Source organism: Labrus bergylta, chromosome 4 (genome assembly GCF_963930695.1).
Source record: "Labrus bergylta chromosome 4, fLabBer1.1, whole genome shotgun sequence".
NCBI lineage: Eukaryota > Metazoa > Chordata > Actinopteri > Labriformes > Labridae > Labrus > Labrus bergylta.
The window spans coordinates 28,451,000-28,474,827 of record NC_089198.1 but is presented as its reverse complement, the minus strand read 5'-3'; the positions used below and the strand labels follow the sequence as shown (position 1 = coordinate 28,474,827).

The 23,828-nt window shown below is 40.6% G+C and overlaps 1 protein-coding gene across 4 annotated transcripts in view; it reads left to right on the top strand.

Annotated features, from left to right (window-relative positions):
* Positions 1-7,623, top strand: part of vav3b (vav 3 guanine nucleotide exchange factor b) — a 53,638-nt gene extending 46,015 nt beyond the window's left edge. For 3 of the 4 annotated variants that reach the window (XM_065954312.1, XM_065954311.1, XM_065954310.1), the window contains exons 26-28: positions 3,813-3,866; positions 6,389-6,537; positions 6,752-7,623. In XM_065954312.1, the coding sequence (XP_065810384.1) occupies positions 3,813-3,866; positions 6,389-6,537; positions 6,752-6,793 (245 nt within the window). In that variant the 3' untranslated portion in view covers positions 6,794-7,623. The remainder of the gene's footprint in view (positions 1-3,812; positions 3,867-6,388; positions 6,538-6,751) is intronic. The other variant, XM_020629629.3, reaches the window with a different exon arrangement.
* Positions 7,624-23,828: the final 16,205 nt, after the last annotated feature.

Below are 23,828 nucleotides of genomic sequence, written 5' to 3'. Positions count from 1 at the left end.
GTCCTTGAATACATGCAAATGAAAATGTAAAATCCAAAATGAAATGGTATAAAGTTGTGTGATTTCAGTATGGATGGGCTTTTGGGCTATAGTGTGCAGAGAACACGATAAAACAATTCGACATGCAAGTTAGAAACACTTTCCTCATAAATGTGGCCATTTATTGCAAAAGATATCATTACAGATAATGCGCTGATGTACAGTAAATGTGTGTTTCTGTACCTGAAGGTCATTGCTTGAACCATATGATTTTCTAAATCCATGCAAAACAACGATTTAGAAATGGGTAGATGGAAGAATGTTCCAGGAATTTTCTTAGCCAGGTCTGATGATTCGGGTTAGTTGCTGCTCTTTGGTTAAAAAATATTCTGCTCATGACTGATATGTTCTAATCTTAATGCTAAACTGAAACTGGGGATGCATGCTTCATGGTTAGAGTACAGACACTTGAATGGTGGCAGTTTGTCCCGCCAGAAAAGCAGCTTAAGCATGCTTTGAAAAAACAAATTATATGTATTAAAATATAGCAATAGGAATTATAAAATGTACACCCTGCTGAAATTGAGTGAGACACTCTGACTGCATTGTATTCTGCGTGCATTTGTAGGTTGAATTAATAAGACATCCTAATACAGATGGCGTGTAAATACCAGATGTAAATGGGGGAAAAATAGAGACGCGACAGGAACAAAGGGAAGGCAGGAGGTTGAAAAGAGAGAGAGAGAGAGAGAGCAGAAGACAAAACAAAGTGAGAGAGAGACAGTGAGTTAAAGAAATAGAAATGAGCCTCAGCAGCTCACCAGGCTCGGCAGAGAGGTCCCAGTTAGGGCCCGATGCCCCAGGCAAGCACCAGGAGCCTGCTACTCCAAACGTCACACTCCACACGCTGCTCAGCTCTGAGATGGCTTCACAATTTTCCTGACAGGACATGACATTTCACTTGGGGTGGCAGCGGAGAAAACCGCGTGACAGCCGCCCGCTGACACACTCCTCGGGGATACCCCTGGTCCAACGGAGAAGATGCGCCTGTTTCTGCAGAACTGGGGGGGAAAAAAGTTTGCAAATACGATCTGATGTAAAAGAGGAGAAAGCAGCTGGAGGTAAACTGTCGTAACTTAAAGAGAGGTGTACGTGTAAACAACCACGGTGATGGCGTCAGGAGCCACGGCAGGCGGAGGAACGCCGGAACAAAGTCAAAGTTAGCCCTTTGTGTCTGTTCGGATGTAAAATTCTGCTACATCCTTGTCCCTGTGCCTCCTTTGACAGCCTCGGTCTCCCAGCGCATCAGGCTTCAAAGCAGCTCGGCAAGAGGTGTGTTTGTGCATCAGTGCCATTCACAAACGCCCTGTTCTATGAGAAAGCCTTGACATACCCGCTGTTGCCTCAGTGCATTCTGGGATAGATTATTATTGCCTTAAGTCGTCCACCCCCATAGACAGACTTAGTGTGGGCACCCGCGTTCTCTTGTCTGGTAAACAGCCTCCATGGAAAGACAGATGTCATGCCAGAACAAAAAAACACACACACGCAAAATGGTTTGGATCTCAAAACAGACTCCTCATAGCGAAAGAAAACAGAATGAAAGGCTGAGCAAACATTCACAAGATGCACAACTGCTGAAATGCCATCAAAACTCTGGAGTAATTTGTTTGGAAAACCCAGACAGCATCTTTAAATAAGTCTGTCTGAGTGCGTCTTATCTGTGTATGTGTGTGAATAGTAAGACTGGGAAGCAATTAAATCTGTCAGGCTAATATTTTTGCTTTGAAATATCATCATTATAAGGGTATATCATTCTGTTACCTTAAAGCTATGAGACACCTAAACCTAATATTGTCAGAATTTACTTGTTTACATGTTTGTAAGTATCTATATTATAGTACTAATACTATATATAGTATAAGAAATTTGGAAATGTTTTGACATTGATATTGGGTTTGAACTGCACGAGGTAATGTTCTTGTTTTTATCTCCGGTTAGTTTATCTATCCAAGTTAATTCTCTCTATCCAATGATAACAAAAAGCCAAGTCTGTGGTTCTTTAAACTTAGGGTTAGTTATTGTTACAGACCAAGCATTGATGGCTAAGGGTAAATAGTGACCGTAGTGTTCAGTTTACACTTTGAAAGTCTTTTTTTAAGGATTATTTCAGGACATTGTGAATGTGTCTTCATCAGCGTTTGTTGGGCATCGGAAGGAGCAGTTCAGCTTGGGAATCACACAACACTTTCTAAAGTTTCAGTGAGCATCCTTTAGCATTGCATTCATAGCCAAGTAGGGGCATCTCAGCTAAAATTGCATGTGGTGCTAACTGATATGAATAGAAAGCAATTTGTAAATTTGTAACGACCATTCAGCAGCCACTTAAAATTAATGTTTTTACAAGTCAGTCATTCAGCGTTCTCCAGTGAACACTCACTCAGATGACTCTCAACATATCTAGGGTGTCTCATTGCTGCTTATCACATGTGGAGATGCCCTCAAGGGTAGACAGGCAGATATCAATCAAAATGTGATCTCTGTGCCCACACGGTTGATTTGGGTTTTCTAATATTTCACTCAGAGTTTTTAAAGGGCACTTAATGAGACTCTCAACTTCGCTTTTTGTATATGCCAGAGGCTCAAGACTAACGATGAGCGGTGACAGCTATTCAAAATCAGTGGAAATGAGATCTGAGAATCTGAGCATTTATTGAACCATGAACCAGATATCACAAGATATTAAGTATGAGCTTACTTAATGCTTCATGTAGGCCGACAGTTCACGTTTTGTGCACCTTATGTGTTTGTTTATGCTGTGTGTACGCTTCCTGCAGGTATGTGTGTGGGGTTTATTGCGTACACTCTGGTCACAAAGTTGACACATATTGGCCTGCATTTACTTATCCCTGTGGGGGAGAGGAAGAAGCCATGGAGCCATATTGTCGTGGTGACAGGAGGAGTTTTTTTTTTTCAGTGTAAGGGTCTGCCGGCTCAGATGGGATTTCATATGGGAGCAGAAGTCGTTGGCTCGGTGGCATGGATTCCCAGCCGTTGCCTTGTCAGGGCACCGTGCTGTGCCCAGACGTATATTTACCCCCATGCTGCTGCTGTAGCCCACCTGGTCTGATACTCAAAATGTTGTTTTTCCTGTTTTGTTCCTGTTTGTTATGCAGTAAAAATCTGACTAAGGTTGTTGAAGCTACACTACATGGCTGAAAGTATTTACACAGTTGGACACCTGATCTTTACAGCCAAATGTGATATCTCATTCAAAAAACGTCCTAGGCATCAATGTACTGCCTCCAGTACATTTTTCTTAAACTGTCTGCAAGAATTTGAATCCCGTCTACAATGTTTACCACAAAACTAGTAAGTAGGCTACCCTAGTGCTAAGTCAGCTAATGTTGCTAATGTGCAGTGGAGACTTGTGAATAGTGAACACTGAAGGGTCATTTAAATACTTGTTTTGTAATGTTTACAGCCTGCTGATTGCATTTTAACTCGAGGTGTTATCAACTTAAGATTCGACTCCTCAACTCTTGAGGCTGTATTAAATATTCATATTTGTCAAAATTACACATTAAAAACCATATACCAGGGGAAATTACACACTGTCGTTACTAATGCTTTTATTGTTTTGCCCTCTACTCAACTCACTCCTCTCCCTTCGTTCTTGCTTTTTGCTTATTTTTAACTTTGCCAACTTTTCCTCTTACCCTCTCTCTCTCTGTCAAACTTGTGTTTTCTTTGCTTATGTTCTGTCTTTTCTCCCACCACGGTCTAACCCCCCCCCCCCCCCCCCCCCCATCACTCGCTTCATTTCTCTGTAGTTCCTCCTGGCGGCTGCAGCTTTGTTCCTCCCACCTCCTCGCCTTTTTGGTCAGGTACAGGTACAACTTTTCTATACTCTTTCTTTGTCTCTCCCTTGCTGTTTGCCCACATTTCCGGGTTTCCAAAGACTGTTATCTGTCTTGTTTTTCCCATCTCTGTTGAATAATAGAGTCTAATGGTGGTGCTTTTTACGTCATATTGCACAGAACGTACTGGTTGCCATGTGGGAAGAAACCTTCACTTCGTTCGCGTTCTTTGAAGCTAAATCAGAAATGCAGTGAATTTCTGACAGCTATGATATCTCCCACTTGGTGAGAAGAACTGCAAAATTGCCAACCAACTTGTGGCAGAGAACAGCAAAACCTCTGCTGGCATCTCCTTTTTTTTACCTAATTAATAAAATAACAACATTACACCAGAAAGTCAGCAGTTTGGAGTTTCCCAAAATGTGACAAACATAAAAAAAGGCTCATTTTGGTTTAATACCTTTTTATTGGATAACTACAAGGCTAATAACTTTAGCAAATATGTTGAAATAATACGAGAATCTGCCAACATGGCATGAAAAGAGCAGATTCGTCTACTTCAATGACTTTATTTTTCCCATCTTTGCGTGCACTGTGGTCCATAAGCATGTAGGTATACGCATGCATGTATGTATGAGTGTGCTGAGTCTGTGCTGGCATAATGTGGCTGTGTGATGCATGAGGAGGCAGATGTATTCCTTTCATATCTCTCCATGTGTGTCACCTGTATTTCCACAGATAAGGTAAACAAACCTATGCACACACATGCTCACATGAGATATGAGCCCTGACCTGCCTGTGTAGTGATAACCTTGAATAACCTGAATGTGTGAGCTGTGTTGAATATTAACTTTTAAAAAGATCAACACATGACAATGGTAACCTGTGGCCTTTTCTCGGCTGCATGTTTGGGGCCATTGAGCTGGGCTGCTGTGTGTATTTCTTCATTTGTCACCACTGAACATGATGAGTTCTCTCCACTTAATCTCTGTGATTTTATGAGTTTGACTCAAACACAAGAGTCGAGCCTCTTTGTTGTCTTAAATCCTACAACAGAGCCATACTCATTTTACTGTAGATGATACTTGGGAATAAGGTGTTAAAATACTTTGTACATACTGCAGAAACATCCGAAGATAAAAACATATAAACTAATGATACACAACTGTCAGGCCTAGGATAGGATTTAAATCAACATATGCAGATTTGATCAGTAATGTTAGCGCTATCCTCCTGGCTAACATTAGCTCCCTCTGCCTGCGCTCCGATCAGCCTTTGGAGCTGGCTGAAACATGTTCTTGTTGGGTTCAAATGCCCTCGCCAACTCCCTCCTTTTCTTTTCTGGCATCCTCACTTTGTGCAGGACCTGGAATGGCTTTACTGATTCCAAACTGGCATAGCATTTAAGTTCACTGGACCCCCTTTTGTTAGTAACAGAAAACAAAACTGTCCTTTGCTCGAGCTGCAATTGCCCGTGGCCTGAATAGCTGTGTTAGCAGGCTAATGTTAGCACACTTAAGTTAGCACATAGCTTCACATTGCACATAGATTGACACAGAATGACCGTGATCAACAAACTCTTACGCAACATTTAAATAAGCAGTGAGTAGGCTATTCTTCTTTTCTCTAGTTCTTGACTGAAACAGCTTTGTATGCAAGGCCGTCCTGTCCATGTAAACACGATGTAAACACAGCTCCGACAACAACAGAGCCAGCGGGACTCATGCTTCTCTCTCATTGTCGACAGTCATGACTCAGAGAGACATTTACAGAGGAAAAACTTGATTTCTGCTCTATAAATGTGTAAAATGTTTTTTTTGCTTACCTCCCTGGGCCCTCCCCATGAAAAAAAGCCCCATAAAGCCTTATCCCCTCTAATGGGCGGCTTTGACAACTGTAAAAACTAGAATAATGAAGTTTAGTTGAGCTTAAGTTGTCATAGTAGTGCCAAACATCTTGTTAGTAACGCTGCCCTGTGTGATTAAGTTATAACGTGCCTGTTTTTCAGTTTCAGTCAGTTAGGGGTTAAGTTAAAGAGTCAGTCATCAAACATCACTGCCCCTACTCGAGTGAGTGACAGACCTTAGAGTTAAAAGGAAATCTTTGAAAAAGTTTCCAATTCCAAATACAAGGGAGAAAAAATGGTTTGAAAAGACTTCAAAGGGGCTGACAAGTGAGAAGTTCTCCCAGCACTTAATGGCAGGGTATCTTAGATGAGAAAAATGCAACATCAGAATGTTTTATTATTATTCCTAATATTAAGTGAGTAATAAAGCTTGAAACTGTTGCAGCACCAAGGGGGTAACTCTTTCATCCACACTTTGGATTAGATTCTGATTAAATTGTCTTACTGGGAGTGACTGATTTGTTGACGACCATTGACAGCAGAGCGCCTTAAATCCACAGTGCTCAGTTATTTTCCATTTGTACGACCAGAGTTATTTGAGACCTTTACTGAAACACTCTGAATCTCTGATAGTATAGTCTCAAAATAGCTGAGAAATTGAAGGAGGTGAATTGCAATAATACTAAGGAACTCCTTGTCTCAGTGTTTTCCCCCAGGGTGGTGGGTATTGCAGTAGCACGCTATGACTTCTGCTCCAGAGACACACGAGAGCTCTCCCTGCTGCAGGGAGACATCATCAAGATCTACACCAAGATGTCCAACGGGTGGTGGAAGGGACAGGTCGACGGCAGGGTAGGTCTGTTGTAGGGTCCTGTCACCATGGCAAATACCTCTACACGTGTATACATGTTTTTCTTTGGTGTCACCCCAGGGCAGTAACCTCTTGTATATCAGTAATTAAAATCACTGTATTCTTAATTAACATGAATTGGAATAGTTCAATTACTCCCTGTGTGTTCAGATAAGTGCACCTGCCTAATTTGTATCCTGCCATTCTGCTTCTCAGGTGGGCTGGTTTCCCTCTAACTATGTGGAAGAGGAGGACTGACCTTGCTGGATTAAGTATCCATTCAACACTGACCACCTCCAGTGAGCACTATTCAGCTCAGCCACTCTCTGTGCCCTGCAAGTCAGATCTCTTTGATAAAACCCAGAGACTTGGACTGAAGAGGGAAGCGACAGTGCCCTCAGAAACCTTCTCCTGCCCTCTGACGGACTCCTCACACCGAGCAGACGTCAAATCACAGATTCCAGGAGCGTCGCGCCATATCTTGCCTTTCTGCCGCCACGTCTGCCCCCGCGGCCAACTGGGAAGTGCATGTGCTGTGCCCAGATAACTCTTCCCCCCCCCACACACACACCTCCCCTCTCTCCCTTCTTTCTCACCTTGTCTCATTATTGATGACTCCATTGGATGGTGTGAGACTCGCCTTCACTGTCATCATGTTTTGATACCAGGAAAGCTCAGTCACCCAACTGGAACACAGATCCTGCTGACAGGTTCAGTACAGGTACTCAACCAAGGTGAAACGCAGGAGCTGAAGAGATTTAACTTTAGTTGGAACACTTCAGCGTCAGACTTTTTGTGTTCAACTTTCTAAGACCCAATTTATTTTTTGCTTTTAAGGAAGACTTGATTGAGATTATATTTAAATGCCAATCGCCAAAAAAGGATTTCACACCGTCAAGAGGCAAATGAAGATGTCAGAACCCTATCCTGAAGGACTCTTCTGTAATTCACACATTATGTGTACACAGTCTTAATGATGTTAAGTCTTTTGGAACCTCCAAATGATTCAAATCCTGAAAGGAAAACACTTCTTCATAATGTCACTGATCCTGAAAGCCACTGCTTATAAAGTTGTCTCTGAGCTTTTATTCTTGTTTGATGACCATTTCTTTCAAATGTAAACATCTACATAAGGAGCACATTGATGCATACATTCCAAAAGTAGTTCACTGTTTTATTGGGAATCTAAATGTGAAGCAAAAGTTCAACATTTTCTAAAACACATTCACAGCATTCTTGCTGAAATGTAGATGAGAAGACTGTTACCACTGTCATGTTTGTTTGTTTATTATGAAGAGAGGCCAGTAAGCTTAGCTTAGCACTTAAGAGTTAACATTTTGAATGAGCAGGCTAAGCTCAAACAGCTTTAAGCACCTTGAGAGCTCACAATGTAACATTTAACTTTGTGTTTTTTCAGACCTAGCTATGTTAAAGCTCCTATAATGAGTTCAGAGCTGGTTATTAAACAAGCTGAAATTAATACTTAAGCCTCCATATGAGCTAAAATAGCAAAGTAGCTCATTAGATGCTATTGGCTATTTTTCTACAGTGATGAATAACGCCTGAAACCATTGATGTGGGGTAGGTGTCAGAACAAGTGATTTACAGTGTGCTCCATAAAAAGCCTTGTTTAACATTTTTTGACTAAAGAAAGCAGGATGAGATTTCTTATTGGAAAAACCCCCCACTATATTAGTGATAAGACATACATCTTTGTCCACAGGGGGGCGCCAAAATCAACCAAAACATAATTTTAAAAAAATCCTCACAGGAGCTTTAAAGGTATAGTGTGCAACATTTTAATATATCAGATATCAAATATATCCTCACTAAATATATTGGTCAGTAATGACTGATGAAAAAACGAGCAAAGTCAAACTCCCTCTGATTTGTTGTTCTTAACTCTGTATTCATACTGACTGGACAGCGCCTCCTTCAGCTTGTTAAGGGATGCTGTATGTTGATTCACAGTGGTAGATTTTTAGAGTACAATTTTCCAAACCAAAGAAAACATTTAGTTTGATTTACTTAAAATAAATAAGAACAGAATCATCTTTGGGCTCAGAGTGGAGATCAGTTCTACAAAACGCTGAACTCGGTCAGAACAAGTGGGGTAGAATGGGAAAGGGTGCGCTAAGAGACAGTGGAGGACTTTGAATGTCGAGGACACTAAGATGTCTCGAGCCTTAGCTGCAGCTTGTTTACTGAAGTTGAGAGTTGCTGGTCGCTACTAGAGCAGAGCCCTAATATAGAGACCCTAATTAAGAGCAGCATCATTCTTCTCAACACATTTTAGTCAAATAAACTGATTTACCAAAGACATCAATTAAAGTCAGTACCGACCACACTGACATCATGTATCATCAGAGAAATGAGGAGCAAATGCTTGGATTATGTTACACCATGTTTGCGATGGCACCAAAGCAAAAACAAGATGCCTGGTTTCAAGGTTCGGCTTCAGACGTGTGAAGTGACCAAAGAGGAATATTTGCACAAAAGGTAGGAAGCCAAACAAGTACTAAAAGTAGGCGCATGTGTCGTTGGTTAGCTTGTGTATCTGGAGGTGAAAGTTTATACTTCAAATATTCTCATTAATATTTGGACCACTCACTGTGGAAACAGGAGAGCTCTTTTACATTCTGCAGATTTTGTGTTTACCTCAACTCTTTTTGGTTTCAGAATGAATGATTCAAGTGTGATGTAAGAGCTGCTAACTGCAGAGCAAGGTAGCACAAGGGCGTTAAGTGATGCTGTTTTCCTTCAAACGTTAACATCCCGCCAAGCATGTGTGTGACATCAATATTTAATAATGCCCGCTCTTTGAATTGTACTTGATAGGATATTCTTCCCTCTTCAGAAAAATCTTTTCATTGCACTAACAAAGGCTTTTCAGTTGCATCACAAATCACATCTGTGTCTGTCAGGGTGCTGGAGGTGCAGTGGAGAACTTCCAGAGCTCAAATAATGGCTTAACAAACAGAACAGAGGAGAGAGAGAGAGAGACGTATGAAAGCAGGGCTGATATGAGAACATGTCAGCTCATCCACATAGCATGTTTCCTTTCTAACTTTCCTGAAATGGGAAACAATCCGCGGTCGCTCTCATCAAATTTTCATAAAGTGAGCTGCTATTTGCCGAATGAGATCATTTCTCTCTTGTTTAAATCGGCCACATTTCACGAGTTAAAACAAACACTCACTTCCGAATTAATCTCCCATCTGCATGGCACAAGTCATCTGCAGTGTGCTGCTTGCAAATCACTTTGGTGAAACAGGTCCCTTGTTTTGAGCCATTTCTTTTCTTTGCCATGTTCTGCACAAACCAGCATATTATTAAAAGCTTTACAAGAAGATATATTTCTATTCTAAGAGAAAATGTAGAGATAAAAAGTCACTGCAGATATCTGGAAGTTATTTTTCTCAGTGTGCTTGCAGGGATCTTTGTGATGTGTATTGCATGCATTGTTTGGACAGAAAAACTCACTTATCTCTCAAATAAATAAAGAATAATGGCTGTGAAGTTGAATCCTCTATGATAGTGATCTATGCTGTGTGGACATCAAATTTCACACCCTTACTGGATTTTGATGTAAGTGGATCAGAGAGTTAATTGTTACTTACAAGCTAAAATGTTGCTTTGATTAGACTTTAAAAATTGGAGCGGCCTAATGTAATAATGCCATATTCATCCATTATTGAACTTGCAAGTATTTCTTTTTAGCGTACCAAAGCGTATTAGTGGGCATACACAAAAGTATGAAGTATTAAGTGCACTGTTTTCTCTCTCATTCTGCGTGCGACTGAGCAAGACGAGTGAGAACAGAAACTTGTGGAAGGACGTATTTCAGAAAGCAAGCCAACACGTGTGGCTTTACAAACACAGTCCCTTGCTTGCGGTACCCCAAACTTCGCTATCCCGTGATGGACCTCATATAGCATTATAGCCTTTGGCCAGGACCCCCCTTTCTGAGGTAGGTCTGCTTGAATTTCTGTAATTCCTTGTTCATAACGGAAGCAAATATAAAAAATGAAACGTAGCATTGCTTAACAGGTAGGTAGCTTTTCAGAGGTACAGCAACTTTCTGATAGCCTGTGTCAGTGTCACTCATAGCTGCTGCTTGATTCTAATTGGCTAGAGTGATGGGGGTTGTTTCTTTGAAATTCAAATATTGGTATTGAAAAGGAACAGAAAAATGTTGCGGTGATAAATAACATCTAAAAGTAAATACATTATAAAAGAAAATGTTATTTGTTGATTTCTATTTTTGTTCAATTTCCCCCCTCCTCCCTTCAAGCTCCCATGACCCCCCATAGCTTCCGTAGGGGAGCTGCAATTTGAAAAACACTGGCCTATACGATGAATAAAGCTTTATAAAAATGACATCAGAATCAAACATTTTATTGGCTGTAATAAATTCTTCGTCCGCATACTTAAATATGCTGAGGCAAACCAGTATAAAAAGACACTCCTGGGAGAGACTGTCATCACTGCACCCATACAGCAGTATTTATGTATGTTCATTTTACGTTCCACTCTTTTGATTTTGTACAGTACATGCACCTCCCTTGAGCTCTTCAATCAATTCAATCATAAAATTCAAGTTATGCTTTGTGTCAAACCTGTTTTTGAATCGTAACGTGTCGCAAGTAGCCCCATTAACGTCTTTGTGGTGACAGATTTAACAGGAGCGACTATTTATTCAACGTGTTAAAGACCTCTGAAACTGTTGCAGCTGGTAACAGTCAAAAGATCTCAACTACAGGAATATTCACACTGGGGTTATCACATATTTCTCCTGCAGTGTTGTCATGCTCTTAATGTGATGTCTCCACGACTGTGCGGCTTAGCAGTTGATCTGCTCTCTCTGCTGTTTTATACACCAATATTATTCTTGTTACCCTTTTGCATCTTGGAATATAACACTCGACAGAAGTCCACTGAATGCATTTTTACATGAGCGTCTCAGAAATATCAGTATTCTTGTAATGTAAACACTCCCTCAGGCTTACGCCCCCCCCCCCCTCCCCGCTCTGTAGCTTCTCTAACGACCAAACTGAGCAGGGCTCTGCTGCACTAACAGCACCCCTCCCTCACAAAGAGGCAGAAAGAACGGCTCCCCTAATACTCTTCCTCTCCTTAATCTGCCTGTTCCTGTCTTAGCCAAAGAGATGAAAGGCAGCGACAGAGATGTTGGGCTGCAGCCAGAGAGAGAGAGAGAGAGAGAGAGGGGAACGGGTGTACAAGGTTGCATGGAGTAGATAAAATACATGGAGAAAAAGGGTTGTGTGTGTGCATCTGAGATAGAGAGAGAGAGAGACAATAGGCAGCAGAAAGAGAGAGAGTGAAGTCATGCATCATCTTCATCTGTCTGAATGATCTCCTTAACCCTCGGTCTTTGCCAGTCAGCCCCTCTGGAGCTCTATATGGGGTTAAAAAGGGATTTAACAAAAGCTGAAGCTGCTCGCAAATACGGTGAGCTCTCCGCTTCCCTCTCCTAAAGACTTTATCTGTAAGATTTATATTCAACTGCTGACTTGTGACCAACAACCTCTCCCCTCAAAAATCATAAAAACTTCAGCCGAAGAGTTCCTCTGTATTCAGAAAAGGTTTAAAAAGACGCCTTGCGACGGAAAAGAAAAATGTAAAAAACGAAACAGAGATTACCACACATCAGATCTTATTTATGTCTAATCTATGACAAAGATGAGCACTATTTTAGACCTTTTTGGTCTATTTTCTCATTTGTTTCAGAGACGATCCTGAGACATAAAGGTGGTTCGTCTCACAGTGAGCCCTGTGTGAGCCCAGCATGAGATCCGGTATATTTCTTACAGATGTGGAGAATAAGGAGACTACAGCAAGCTCTCACACAAAATAAAAGTTCAGTCTACAGTCCTTGATCCTTGATTTGTCTAACAGATATCTCAGACAAACACGAGACGAGTCCATGTTCTTTAAATTGTCTTGGCTGTCTCGTTCAGAGATGTGAGCTCAAAGAAAAATGAGACAAGTGTGAGATCTCAAATAAGCCTCATTATGATCTTAACAAGAGAAAACACCAGGGGCCTATATGTCTACTGTATATACGTCTTATCATATACTGTAAATCTTAACCCCACTTTGCTATAATGCTATAAAGATGATTAATTTATGGGATGTGCTATAAATGTTTTATTCACATGGAGGAGTCTGTGCAACTCATAGAAGTGATTTCACACACAATTCATATCATTCAAAACACATCCCCATAGAGCGGAAATCTTTCTGTCAAATAGATCACTTAAACAGAAACAGTGTTTTTTTATTTACTATTTTGAGTAAAGGATCTTCCATTTTTGGACAATCATTCACAAAATCATTTTTTTTTTGCCTTGAGCTCTGCCTGAGAAAGTCATTGGATAAAACTTTCAGTGGTACTCCATGTTTGGGTTGAATTAATCGATTTGAGTTTGGAAGCTGTAGTGTAGTAATTAACATCACTGCCCTGCTATCAGAAGATTCCAGGTTCAGAGCCAGGTCAGGACACTAAGACCACCTGCAGCAGGACGAGTTAGAGCAATAGATGAGACATTGATTAGACATTGATAGGACCTCATCAGGATAAAATATTTCTTATTTGAGAGACTAAAATGAGACATAAATGAGACAGAGACAAGGTCACTTAATTATGGCTTTGATGAATTTCGCAATTTCTCGTTCTCAATCTCTTTCTCGTCTGATTTTACGCTCTGAAGGGTTCCTTTGGAGAAAGAAACTCTGACCAGACACAATAAATACAAAAAATGTGATTCTTTAAGGGAAAAATAAGTCATAGATTTTGAGCACATGTAAGAAATTGGGCAGCCCCCATTAGAAAATTAACAGTGATTGTTAAACGTGAATTAAATGATCCATGTTTCCTTGAACGTAACAGTCGTTAGTTTTTTCCCTCATACAGTAAATTATGTCAGAAGTAACACGATCTAAGCAAGAAGCCCTACAGTACATGTCTACCTAAAATACAATGAGGACGTGAGGGCTGAAGCTCAAACAATTGTCCTTATGTACCTTTCATAAGGACAATCAAAGGGAACCTTTCAAAGTGTCACTCCCCTTGGACTCTTCTGCAACCCACCTCAAATTTATGGATTACTTTGTGTTGGCTCGTTACAAACAATATCTACTTTTTATTTGAAGTTCTATTTTGACAAAATATGAACAGTATGTTCATGTTTTACTTGGAACACTGATTCACAGTGTGAGGGAGCGCAGTCCAATTACAAAATGTTTGCAGAAAAAGAACAAGAGCGCGTGGTGACCTGCACAGCCTGTTCGCTGACAAACAGAGCAGGTCAGGAAATCATCACTGAGACAATTATAAAAAAAAACCCTGATGTTCGCTCACTTGCTCTTTGACATCACGTAGAGTTAGGGATCAGTGTCTAGATGGATAAGCTGAATTTTGGTATTTAAACCCACTGATTGTTTCTTCTGATGCTGATTGTTGGCTCCATTAACAACAAAGGCAATCTGTTCTTAACCCCAAACTTTGACGGCAGGATTTCTCCTAATCTGAACAGAGCAACATTTCAAAGAGGAGAGGCTTAATGTTGTCTGAAAAAGTTGCAACATGTAATACTATCAGACCTTTCCCCTAGTGCAAGCTGCATTTCAAATGTATCCAATATAAATGTGTCATATCCTGTGAAATGTTTCCACATCTGCACACTGGATTGGTATAACAAAGAAATTAAAATGTTGTCTCAAATTTCCCAAAGTGTTATAATTTAGGTTCACTTTTACTGTTTCCTGTAGTTTTTTGTACAGTATGAGGAAATCGTCATGTCGGATACGCATTGATTGCTATATCTGTGAAGTGCAACATGGCAAATATTAGCATGCTAACCAAGTATACTGCTGCTGAACATGGCTGAGATTACCTGCTAAATATCAGATTCTAAAGGTTCATTTAAAGCCCAGCTGTGCCAAACTACATCCTGCCAAGGCTTACAACATGGCTGTAGAAGCTTATTCTTTCTAATCATTAGAAAACGAGAATGTCCAGGAGAGTCGATGAGTTTATCCAGAGAAAGAAGGAATGAGGAAGAGAACTTAGAGACACGACCACCCTCCTCCCTCCTCGCCTGGATGGTGTTGCGAAGTCTCTCTGTGAGGACTCTATCAGTGCTACCCAGCAATTAAGATCTCACAGATCAAAGCAGTCTAAATGAGCTAATCCTCAGAGAACCACTGCTCTCCCCTCCTTCGTCTATCTCTCTCTTCCCCTCTCTATCTCCCCCTCACCCTAGTTACTTCCCTTTGACTCATGGCTCTATGCACTGCGCTTTGATTCTCGGCAGCGGTGGGTCTCCTAAATGTAAAATGGTAAATAAATGTGCATTAGTGGGAAACACTTTCATATCCTTTCTGCCAATTTGCACGGGCTAGGGAGCATGTTTTCAAAGGTCTTAAGACGTAATTGGTGATCACGAGTCTCTCCTGCTACTTTATTTGACGCCCACATGCAGCGCAGCCCAAGCGCTGAGGCCCAGCACAAACTTATGGAGACCAAAACAGCAGAGAAAACTTGAATACAGCATTTAATAACAAGCTTGATTCAATCATCTTGGCCCATATTCAAAAATTACGATGCAACAAGTATCGTGGGGCAAGTGCAGCTAGTTAGAACATGCACTGGTGTGAAACGGAGTGACAGCTTTGAGGTCAGTGGTTGTTCAAAGGAGCGTGACTCCGCTAGCTCCTTAGCAGGTCGGCCATTATCATAGAAAAAGCAAAGCGTCTGCCTGTGACTCCTGCGGTCAAGTTTAACGAGGTGGCACTGCTTGTCATTGGGGCTCGCTTTGGCAGGGCCTGTCTGTGTCTAATCCTCACCCCTCACCCCCCTCTTTCCTCCTTGTTTCTCCAATCCCTTCCTCAATGTCTGCCAAACAGGGGTGTTGATGTTTATTGCTGCCTCCTTCCATCAGGGAACCATTGTTTCATGGCAGGCTTTTGTAATGAAGGCTTCTGTCTTTCTTTCCTTTATTTCTCTGCACTGTAACATGCATGTCTGTGTTTTTGTGTGTCTCTAAACTGCCTCTTTTTCTGAATCTGGCTCTCTGACAATCTCTATGTATGACTGTATCATCTCAAACTGCTTCTTTGTAGCAGCTCTTTGTTTAGGGATTTGCTGCCATCGTGGCCACCTGTGTCATTTTCTTCTCCAACACGACAGTCCTCGGTTTAACTAGTGCCATTGTCAACACTGATTTGTTACACTTATGAATCAAATAGCGTTTGTTCAAATGGAGGACTTCTCAAAATAGAGTCAGATGTTGCTTGGGCTGCAAATTGACTAAATTAAGATTTGCTAGATACAGCTCAGATATTTTTCACTTTCGCTTATTTCTCAACAGTGTTTGGAAAACTACAGTAAGCTAAGCTAGTTACACGACATGAAATTAACTGTCACTACACAGAAGCTACACCATGGACTGCATTAAGAATGGCCACAACAACAACTTACCTAATGTGAAGCCAAAAGATGAAGAGCTCCCCCTACTGGCTGGCTGCAGTATAGGTCATTCTTCATGTTAACAGATGAGACATTGCTAAAAGTTGGAAATCAAAATATATGTCAAATAAATTTGATTTTATCAACATTAGTTAATTGATGCTATAAATAGGTATAAAAGGCCATGATTGATAGGTCTATATGTGCAATGTGTCAGCAGTATTTTGGCTTCATCTTTGTACAATGGGAAGATGTTGAGACACATTGTCCTTCTGTTTATTTAGTCTTTTAGCTACACCCAAAGAAATAGTGCAATCTAAGCTTCAGCAAGATGACAAAAGCAGGTTACTTCATCAAAGTCATTTGCAATAAGTTAAGATTCATTGTGCCCAACCAATCAACAATCTCTGGAGTTGAAAAATAAAGCCAATATGGAAGTAAAACTCTGCAGTTCCTCAAGTGTTCACTTGAGGCGGTATGCAAAAAGCAAGGAATCCCACTAAGCGATACACACTGCAGAGGGGTTAACCTTTTTTATTACTTATCTGTTTTTATTGTATTAAGCCTAAAAGTTATTTGTACATTTGCATAATTATGGGCGTGGCTTGATTGACTTAACGGTGGGCATGTTGTAACTGTTTGTAAGGAGGCTCAATGTCTGCTACAACGCCCTCCAGTTGCCTCTTTGTCTGTTCCAAACTACTGGATGGTGAAAAACTGACAAAATTAGCCTCTCCACCATGGCTACAGTTGGTTTCCATCAGGTTTCTATCCATAAACAAATTCACCTCCTTGCATTGGACACTAGGAGGCATCAGTATATTCACCGACATAAAGACACCAGTCACGAACGTAAGTGGAAAACGAGACGTAATGCTCAGGCTTATATATTTTTCATTCAACAGACAGTGAACACTGAAACCAAAGTGGTCAGCTGTTGACTATTGCAGACGATTGTTTGCAGGCTGCACTAAATGTAAATGGCTAGCTTGGTTGCAGTGAATTTAGTACGACACACATCAAAACACCTGCACTTATTGTAATCCATGTATGTAAGCGTGCACAGTGTTGGCAGAGCTCCATGGGTTGATGTAAGCCAACACAGCAGCACACATCACTGTCATATTTCTGGTTTTGATCCACATTGACTCGTCAGAGTAGCAGCAGTTGTGCTGCATCACATTGGCTTTTTTCTTCTGTAGCTTGGAAGATTTTCCTGGTGATGTTACAGTATGCATTTGGTTTGGGTTTTAGGCCCTAAATTTGGCATGTATCAAATGACGGCACACACTCCACCATGGTTGTAGTTTGTAGTTTTTTGTCACGAGCCCCAATGGTAAATCTTAACTGCAAAATATGTCCCCACTAATGAAAAATTCAATTAACCAAAGCCAATTTTAAACTATGTGCATGCTTTCTTAAAGGTCCCATATTATGCTTTTTCTGGTTTTATATGCTCTTTAGTGTGTTTTCCATGTGTCCTGCATGTTTAGGCACATCTATGTGCAAAAATTCAAAGTCCGCGGAAACGTGGCTTCTCCTACGTCCTCCTGTTAGCTGTAGCATTAGCTGCATGTAACGCTCGGTTCTAGCCCCCCTTGATAAAAATTTGTCAGTGTGAGATCACTGATCTAAGCCCATTGGCTCAATGTGGCAGGTCCAGCAGCTCATGTTGAAATTTCTGAGACGCGTGCTGAGCAACTGACCAATAACGACAGGGTCTAACAGTGTGGGCTCAACAGAGCGTAGCTGACGGACTCAGAGCGTAGAGGGAGCAAGGAGGAGCAGTACATGAAAATAGACACTTTTTTTTTTACTTGTGAACGTACAAAAGTAGGTACATAGATTAAATATACGAACCCCAAAAAGGGCATAATATGGGCTCTTTAAGTCTCTCAAAATGTTTGCATTAATTTTCATCAATGCAGCATGAAGCCTCAGTTTTGTGTATCCTTGGCGACTTCTGTTCATAGCACATTTTAAAAATGGCATAGATATGCTTTTCAGGACCCACTGCAGAAAATGTTTTTATATCAGTCTTTTGCAACTGTAGATAATCTTTTACACATTCTACAGGTGAGTTATTTTTGTTTTCCCAGTCAGAGGTGCTCATAACCCAGGGACCAGCACAAACCTCACATCCATCGCAGCATGTGCAAAAATTGAGTCTAAGCCATTTTCTTCCAAGCCCCGGGAACTCTGAGACAGACTGTGAATGGTATCTTTTATTTATGGACGGCGTCGGTGTGATACATAAATAATTTCTTCAACAGGGTGTTGGGGGCTTGTGGTGCCAATCCCAGCCGGGGCTGATTTGCACTTTAGGTGTGGCACTGAAGGCCAGAAGTGCTGGATTTGGCATTGAGAAAAAACAGACAAGAGCTATGATCTTGTGTGACACTAAATTGGATTACCATCTGTAGCCGAAGAGCCGATTGCTGCCTTGGATTGTATCAAAATGAGATGACATCGGATTGGTTTGTGGACGTGACGAGAAAGCAGATTTTTCTGTTGGTATTTCTTTTGCAGTGAAACAGAACCTTACAGGGTGCTTCTTCAAGTTTCATTTATTTAAAAACATTAAGTCGATATTTTCTATTAATAATCCACAAACACATCAAACCTGTCCCACACAGGTTAGCTTTTGATTTAGACAGTGGCATTTTTCGAATCCTTCTGGCACTCATGGGCAGGGGCAGAGTGGAAATATTGCTTCCTGTTTAATCACCTTTAGAACTCTGAGCATGCGGTAGGGAGAAAGGTATTTCCATTATGTTCCAGCGGAGGTAGCTTAACTTCCTCTTTGTTCAGTCTATTGATTCCAGTGTACTCTTGCTCCGTGCACCAAGCCAGCAAACCACCCACCAGCTGTCCTTGCGATGTCAGGGATGTGAATAGGAGTTTGATAAGGCCACAGACGGCATGCTGCTCCCACCCCTCTGTAAGTGCCATTACTGATGTGTCGCCACATAAACGGAGTCGATAGAATATCTACTGCTGGAGCAGAAAAATTGATCAGGTTGGAGAGGGGGCAAGGTCCTATAGATGGTTGTTAGTCAGTCTGCCTGGCTGCATGTACAGTATGTATTGTACACATGAAAGAACATGTTCTACATGGGTGTGATTTTCTTTCCTGATGATTAGCCTCTTTTTACTGCCCTTCACATCGAATGTACATGGAGTAATTAGTTAACACAAAGTGTAATCTTTGCCATTAATGCATTTCCATTCCTGGTTATATTTGTATTAAACAAAATGTCTTAATTAGAAATGAATGTAGATAAAACATGAAAGGTTGATGAAAGTGATTACTTCTTCAATAAGGGGAATTCTATCCTGCATCACTCATTCCTCTGAGTTGTAGTTTCAAAGCACTTTGAATATTTGCTTGCTGTACCTCAGAAGGGCAGGAATCAAAAACCGATTCAATCATATGCAGGTCGCTGACTGAGGCTGAAATTTCTAGCAGGTCCCAATTACTTTGCCATTTGAAAGGACAGGAATAAACAGGCCAGTGTGTAGAGAAAGTAAAGAGACGGCCAGAGAGCAGTTGAAAGTCATTGTGCTCTGCTATGTTGTCTGCTAACTAACGTGTAATTAGAGTTGAGCTCAATCCTTACAACTTTCTTTGAGGCGTCCAAACACAACCGAGTTTATCAGACACTTTGTAAAGACAGCAGACACATTATTCTGTGCCAGTTCATCGTCTGACCAGGACTTTAAAAAAGTGATGAAATGTGTGTTGCTCAGACACTTAGATCACTTTCACCTGGTGAAATACATTCCTGGAATAAAGGAGCCCTGCCGTGTGTGAGCCGTTTTTATCTTTGTTTTTTGCTTGACTCTGCACCTGCACTATTTGGTTTGTCTGTGCCTGTGTCCTCGATTGTTGTACAGACAAAGACATGGAGATTAGACACTTCAAGAAGCTTTAAGACACTTTCTTTTTGTGTCAGTTTCGATGGCCATGAAGACAAAAGTCTTATGACTAACCTCTCACTCTGCATACTTTTAACTGGTATATGTATTACATATGACAACATTAGCTTGGGAAAGTTTGAATAAAGGATATTCTCTGTGTTAATACTTTAAATCACTTTGTCCGAATACAACCTATTCACAGGCGTTAAAAACAGATGTACACATGGTCAGTTTATTGCTGATTGTCTTGTAGTTCTTTGAGGCATCAGTATAAAATCCAGGCTGTCATGATCAGTTCAAAACTCCTCGAAGCAGGATAAAAAGGAAGAATAAAAAAAAAGAAGAATCTGATCATCAGTTGTGGAGTGCAGTCGTTCTCCAGCTGTTTCACTTACATGCTGTGCAGTAATTAGTTTACATTTGGTGCCTACAGTTGTTTGTTTTTCAAGACTATATGTGTAACTTTTATGAAAAGGTTGATGCCTTTGACAGAGAAACTTTCAGAACAACCAAACAAGCTGACAAGAAAATAAATAAATAAAGCAACTTCCATTGTGAGGCAGCAGGCGGCTTTTTCGCTCTGTGAGAATAGTGCTGCTTGCTCAAAGGAAGAGAAGGTCTTTGTGGAAACTGCAACTCTCCATATGGAGCTGCACTCCGAGTTTCATCGCTTTTGTTAGAGTGACGGTTGAGCCGGCAGCTGAAGCTTGCTCATTGTCAGGTCAAGGACGACTTATTGCTACAAACACATCAAGACTTGGGAGAAGTATACAGACCTGAAACCTCTACCTTATGGTCAGAGCTGTATATCACTGTATACATTCTCAACAGGCCTGACAATTACTGTAAGAGAAAGAAATGAAGCTGTACATTCTTTATAACTTTTCATTTGAAAACAGCCAGAGAAAGTAACTTACACAAGGCATTGCATCTATAATAAAACTCAAATGACTGCGGATGAGGGCCTGTGTCCACAAACTGAGTTTTTTGTGTGCTATAAGCCCCCTTTTTCTCTTTAAAAAACCCATGTAGTTAAGCGTTTTCAGGGGTACAAACAAGAGGTTTCTGAGGGTATAATTTCCAGGTCTTTGTTTATACCCAGACATGTTTCCTTTCCATTGTTTTTACATTTTCTTTGTAAAATGTACTTAAATGAAATTGAATCAAAAGCATTCAGAGCAACTTAAAACAGACCTGTCACTACTAAGGGAAGCGGAAGCGCAGCAAGACAATGTTTGTTACCTAGCAACGGTAAGCGCCAGTTAGAATCCTTTTTAAATTAAGGTTGTGAGCACTGTCAGCACAAAAACACCAACCAAATGTTGTTAGTGGACACGGGCACTCAAAATTTTCAGCTGAGAACTCCACACTGCTTGTTATCATCTATGCATTCAACTATGTACAACAAATAGTTCCAACCAAGTGATCGGATTGGACAAGATACCCTCAATGAGCGTTGGTATTCAGTGTGACATCATCTCATCCAGTGGTTCTGAATACAGTTAATTAACATGATAGCAAGTTGGGCATTGTCTTGAGTCATCAACCCGCTGCCTCACAAATGCTTAGAAGAAGAACAAGTGTTTTATTAAAGCAATGTCACACTCAAGTCTTTGATGTGGTGCTACATATCACTGCGGCCTCATGCCTACAAGTGAATCTCCACTGCGCTGATAGTCAGTGCAACATCACTCCCCCTGTGATATACAGTAGCTCCATGGTCCAGATGAATACTCTTATGATTGGCTACAGGGTGCCAGATAATAGATACCTATGACAAGGTTCAGGTAAAACTATTGCTGTTCAATTCACAACTTTATGTGTGGCCAAAAGAACCCAGACTCATCAAAAAACATATAGGTAATTTTGGGACAATGGCATGGCTGCCTAGCTAGCTACTGTAGCTGGTCTTGTTAATAATATACCTTGAAGTTATTTTTGTTTCTTTTAACCTTTCTCAATTTGTGGTGTTTAATCTTGCTTAAACTGTGTCCTGCCAGCACACAAGTGTCAGATATCACATGTCATTATGCAACATCTGATGCTCACTGTTTATACAGCGTCTGTTAAATATGTAACCCTGTGTGCTGTGAATATGGATATTATTGTTGCGCTAAGAAACACAGGCTTAGCCAGAGCATAAACGCTTTATAATGCTTTGCTTTGCTGGAGAATGCTAAGCTAAACTTCTGTCACGAAGTCGGTTGTATCTAAGATCTTGATGTAGCCTGTTGGGGTAATGAAAAAATAACTCTATGGTGTTATTAGATTTAGAGTTATCTCCTCTTCAAAACTGAAGTTTTTTCACTGATTTGTTTTAAAATTATTCTATTAACTGGCCTGTAATCATAAATGTCTTACCCATGTTGTTTTGTAATTTGTTTGTTTTCTAGTAAACACGTGTCTTACAAGTGTTTGTTGTCTTATAAATGTAAGTGTCTTACCAGTGTCATTTTTCTGTTGTCCTGCAAAGAAAAACTTAAGATTTTGATTGCAAAAAAAAGGTCTATTTTTTTTCTTCCCATTCTTTGGCAAGTAAACATGATATGAGCCATTATAGGTGTCCCTAAACTTGTGATAATGGACACCTTTCAGGCAATATGCCTTACGTATTCACTATGTTAACTAGCAAACATGTTTAGCTCTCTGTCCCTGAATGAAGAGCACCAATTAGTGGTAAGAGGAAGGCTATTTCAAAGGTGATAAGCCAAATATTGGTATTGGATTGCTTATAAGATTAGTTCTCCTGTCATGCTGCTGAGCCTCTTCTTTCCTCGATACTGAATACCTCTTGTCTTATGTTATGCAACTCTGTGTTGGTGCCACCAGTGCTGACAGTGGCAGAACACAAGGACTGCTCGTGTCTAAAAATGTCCTCCTAATACCCCCTCCTGAGTCTTAGAAGTGAAAGCAGGAAGGACAAGGCGATGCTGTGACACGGTCTAGTTGGGAACATAAAGTGAACAAAAAACTAAGGTCTTTTCTTTGTGCTTTAAGTTCTGATCCCTGCAAAATAGCCTCTTACTGTTGCAGCTCAAAATGAAACCAAAAAGTAATTCTCTCAAGATGCTCGATTGCTGCTATCTGAACAAATCAACATTTTGTAAATGTATTGTATATGTTTTAATATGTGTTCAATAATGCACTACATTTTTGTCTCTTAATCTAGTTTAGAAACAGTAGAAGTTGCTTTAGATATTGCAATGCCCATTCTCCAGCATTAAGAAGGCTGTGAGGAGGAATTATGATGCTCATTTTACCTCAGTGGCTGACGTTGGCAGAGTGTTTCTTTAGCTTTTGAGGCAGAACAATAGTCTCTTTCCAATTGTTCTTCAGCTTCTTGTGACATGTTCTGCATTCAAGTGCAAGAGACTTGGATTTAACCTTAAAACTTCTTGGTGCTAATAGCAGCCTAAAGCCAGGAGCTAGTATCATAAAACACCGGTTTTATTGCACTAACATGTCATAAATGTAATTGTCTATCCCGCACACACACACACACACACACACACACTGTGGCCCTTAAACACAGCTCCAAAGCTTTTTTGCTTTAAACTGTCACCACAAACGGTCCCAGATGTGCCATTTCACATTCTGCAAAGCCAGTTCAGAGAGAAGAACCTTGAACAAAAAGTATTAAATCACAGACAGCGGTACAGTTGTAATTCTGCAAAGATGTAATGATGCTACTGTAGTTTTGGTTAAGAATTATTTTTCAGGTTTAAATCATATTAACAAGCTTAAAACAACCCATCAACCTGTCGCTTATCTCCACATCCCTTAAATTATGTTTGCCGCCACTGAAACCTCGAGTTCAGGCTGGTACTTAGGTGTTTTCAAAAAATCAAGTCCCATTGGCATTCTTGAGTAATAGTCTTT